At 48.0% G+C, this 3,585-nt stretch overlaps 1 protein-coding gene across 1 annotated transcript in view; it reads left to right on the top strand.

Moving 5' to 3' along the window:
• The first annotated feature begins 723 nt into the window (after window positions 1–723).
• The window catches only part of KLK5 (kallikrein related peptidase 5), a 12,199-nt gene continuing 9,337 nt past the window's right edge, over window positions 724–3,585 (top strand). Inside the window, exons 1-3 of the mRNA XM_019658172.1 lie at window positions 724–788; window positions 915–964; window positions 1,079–1,162. Coding sequence (XP_019513717.1) covers window positions 934–964; window positions 1,079–1,162 — 115 coding nt within the window. The 5' untranslated portion in view covers window positions 724–788; window positions 915–933. The remainder of the gene's footprint in view (window positions 789–914; window positions 965–1,078; window positions 1,163–3,585) is intronic.

Genomic DNA, 3,585 nt, shown 5'->3' with positions numbered 1-3,585 from the left:
AACTATGCACAGCTTATTGTACCTCAGTTATACCTCAGTAAAGCTGTTTTTTAAAATAAAGCAGAAAGGAATTAAGAAAAATACAAGTCTTGAGAGTTTCAAGGTATAATTGACATATAAAGTATTCAGAACCATTTAAAAGAGAGAGGAATATGGAGACAGAGATAAATAGCAAGATGTAGAGACACAGAAAGACAGAGAAGGAGAGAAAGAGACACAGAGAGACAGGAGTCCTTGCATGGGGGAGGGAAAAAAGGGGGAGAGAGAAAGAGAGAGAGAGAGAGACCCAAAAAGAAATACTCAGTGGGCACCTTATACTGAAAGACACTTGGAAAATTTCAGAGGGAAGCAAAAACAGAAAGAAGAAAGGAAGGGAGAAGAGTCTGGAAAAACAAACACAAAGCATGGAACGATGATAAGGAGAGGGACGAAAGAGGCGGAAAGAACGAGGGCACGGAGAAGAAAGAAAAACCCTTGCACCAAGAAGCGCGCGCGCCCCAGAGCGGAGACCCCTCCCCATCCCGGAGCCAGGAAAGTAGGGTGTGGCCTTTGGGACTGGGTGGGGGGTGCTCTGGGGGCGGAGGTGGGGGGAGGCAGGAGGAGTGATTGCTAAGACCGACAGAGCGCCTCACTACCCGGGAATGCGCCCCAGGGAGCAGTGGGTGGTTATAACCCAGGCCGGGTGCCCAGAGCCGAGGAGGAGGCGGGAGCAGGACAGCACAGGCCTGAGAAGTCTGCGGTTGAGCTGGGAGAAGGCTCCCCACCCCCTAACTGGGGGACAGGTGCAGGTGAGGCCAGAGGAAGGGGACAGGGAGGGAGAGGTGTTTCCGTGTCTGGCTCTGGTCTCTGATGCATCTCTCTCTCTCTCTCTCTCTCCCTCTGTCTCTCTCTCTCTCTCTGTCCTCCCTCCTCAGTCCAGCTGGAGGGCGCTGGATGTCGACTCCTCTGACTCTACAGTCCCTGGGTACAACTCAACTCTGATGGTCCTCTCTGCCCTGGGAATCGGGTAGGGGAGGAAGTGGAGGTATGGGTTCCCAGAATCGCTTGAGTTTCTCCATCCTCTGCCCTCCCCTGCCAGGTGCAGTGGCCATGGCTACAGCAGAACCCTCTTGGAAGTGGATGGTCTGTGCCCTGATCACAGCCCTGATTCTGGGGGTGGCAGGTAATCAGGACCCTATGTGTGCATGACAGCTAACTGTGCANTGGCAAAAGCAGGGAGGTGAGAGGGTTGGGAGACCACTGTGTGTGGGTAAGAGTGATGGGAGAGGATAGCCAGGACCAGATTGACCTCAGACCCCAGGTTGAGAGGCTGGGACTTTCTCCTGAGGGCAATGGGGAGCCATGGAAGGATTGGGAGCAGGAGCAGCACTGGGACCACGTGCAGGATAAGCCAGAGGGGAGAACCTAAAAGACGGGAGGAAGCTGAAGTGATGCTGCAGGTGAAGAAGATGAGGGCTGAGCTGGGGCTGGGGGAGCTGGAGAAGGGAGGCTGAATGTGAATTCACCGTATGGAGAAGTTTGTGTGGATGGCATTCTCCTAACGGGAATGACCTGTAGAAAAGCTGGAGGTGTGAGAACACCTGGTGTCAGGATGGTGGGGGCTGGGGCTTGAGGCGGCACAAGTGGGAGACGTGGCTAGAAATGTAGGCCAATGGAAAATGGTGCTGGGCCTTGAATGCCAGGCAGAAGAACCTGGCCTTGGTCTTGAGGGCCTTGACCAAAAAAAGGGTAGGACCAGATCTGTGTGTTAGATCTTGCTGGGGTCCATCGGCAGTGGGGGGAATGGCCAGCGAGGAGGTGAGACTAGAGACCCTCAAAGAAATGAGGGGAGTAGACCTAAGGCAGAGCTGGGTAAGGACTACCGCAGATATTCAAAGTCAATCCTCTGTCATTTTATGATGAAAGAGTGAAGTGGTCCCAAGACAGAGGGAGTGTTTGAAAAGGACAGAGTCCCTCTGTTCCAAAGCTCTTTAGAGTTGGAGAAAAATCACAGTTACATGTCTAAAGAACCAAGGAAATAGGAAATTTTACCAAAGGGATGTGATGGGAAGGAGTGGTTGACTTCTTTTTGTCATTGCCATTGTTACTTTATTTATTTATTTAACTTATTGGTTGACTTCTATGAGCACATGGGAAATATTGAGTCACGTGAACGAACTGGGCTTGCCTTGGCCAATTCCTTCTAGAAGTTATAAATGAGAAACAGAGCCATGCAATGCCCGGGGTCACCAAGAGGAACCCAACCAATGAATGTCCAAACCAAAATCAACAGTTAAGTGGGAGGGAATCATCTTATTTAATGGATAATGATGATGATGATGATGATAATAATAATAATAATAATAATAATAATAATAAAAAGCACATGCTGGGCACTGTTCTAAGGGCTTTATATATTAACTCATTTAACCCTCGTAGCAAACCTGTGAGCTAGGTACCATTATTGTCCCCTAATTACAGATAAGGAAACTGAGGCACAAGAGCAGATCCATGGTTTGGCCAGAGCCTCACAGAGAGTAGGTGGCCAAATCGGAATTTGAATGCCAGGGCGCTGGTGCCAGAATTTGGGTTCCTCACTGCTCTGCTATATGAAAGTCTCCCTTCAATTCTGATATGTTTCAAATTGAGCTTAGACATACTGAAAGACCCAATCCTCATCATGAATATTTTCTGAAGCAGAATCTTTGCACGTTTGGTATTTAAGGTGCTTGTATGTCTAAGAGAATTTTACTTATTTTAGAGACAGCTTTGTCATCACTTCGGCTTGAAATGTACCACTGATCTGTGATACAGAGAGAGAGACGTACAGATGTGTTTAAATGCTGGGAGGTTTGTCTGACAACTGAAGGATTTCCAGAAGAGATTGAAGGTGTTGGTTTTAGAAATGCAGTTTCAGATGTTTGAAGATAATTAACTTACTTTGTAAATTAGACCAAACATTGTTATAAAGAACCCATAGAAGTGACTGACAGAGGCCGGCCGAGTGGTGCGATGGTTAAGAACTGGCTTGGGATGCCAGAGGGCCCCGGTTCGGATCCCACATGTGAAGGCCAGTGAAGCAACGCCCTCCACAACTAGACTGAAGAACAAAACGACAGCAACTTGTCTGTTCCCCTTCCCCCAATTCCCCACCGCTGTTCCCATACCTCCAATTCCCCAATAAAAATCTTTAAAAAAAAAGTGACTGACAGTTAAGACATCCCTAGAATGAAAAGGTTTGTAAGCTAAACTTAAAAAACTAAGAAAGTATAGGTTGCTGGATTTCTCACTTGAATGCAGGACATATTCATCGCAATAATCAAAATAAACCTCAGAATTTTATTTTTTAAGGTTTTTTTCCCCTGTGCACTAAAATCAGCCTCAAGGGCTCTAAAACCTTCATCCAACAGGTGCTGGGTGACAGAAGTGAACAGGAGAGCTCAGGTCTGCCTTCAGGGAATGGGGCCCCCACAAGGGCGGCATCGCCAGGCGTCTCTGTCCATGTTGTTCCGGGATAGATCTGAGTCTGGCACACAGTACGTGCTCAGCCAATAGATGTTAGATGAGTGTTTGGCTCTTACATCCTAGTGGGGACGGAGACTTGCA

This window comes from Hipposideros armiger, unplaced genomic scaffold (genome assembly GCF_001890085.2).
Source record: "Hipposideros armiger isolate ML-2016 unplaced genomic scaffold, ASM189008v1 scaffold_283, whole genome shotgun sequence".
Taxonomy (NCBI): domain Eukaryota; kingdom Metazoa; phylum Chordata; class Mammalia; order Chiroptera; family Hipposideridae; genus Hipposideros; species Hipposideros armiger.
This window is presented reverse-complemented; position numbering and strand designations above follow the sequence as displayed.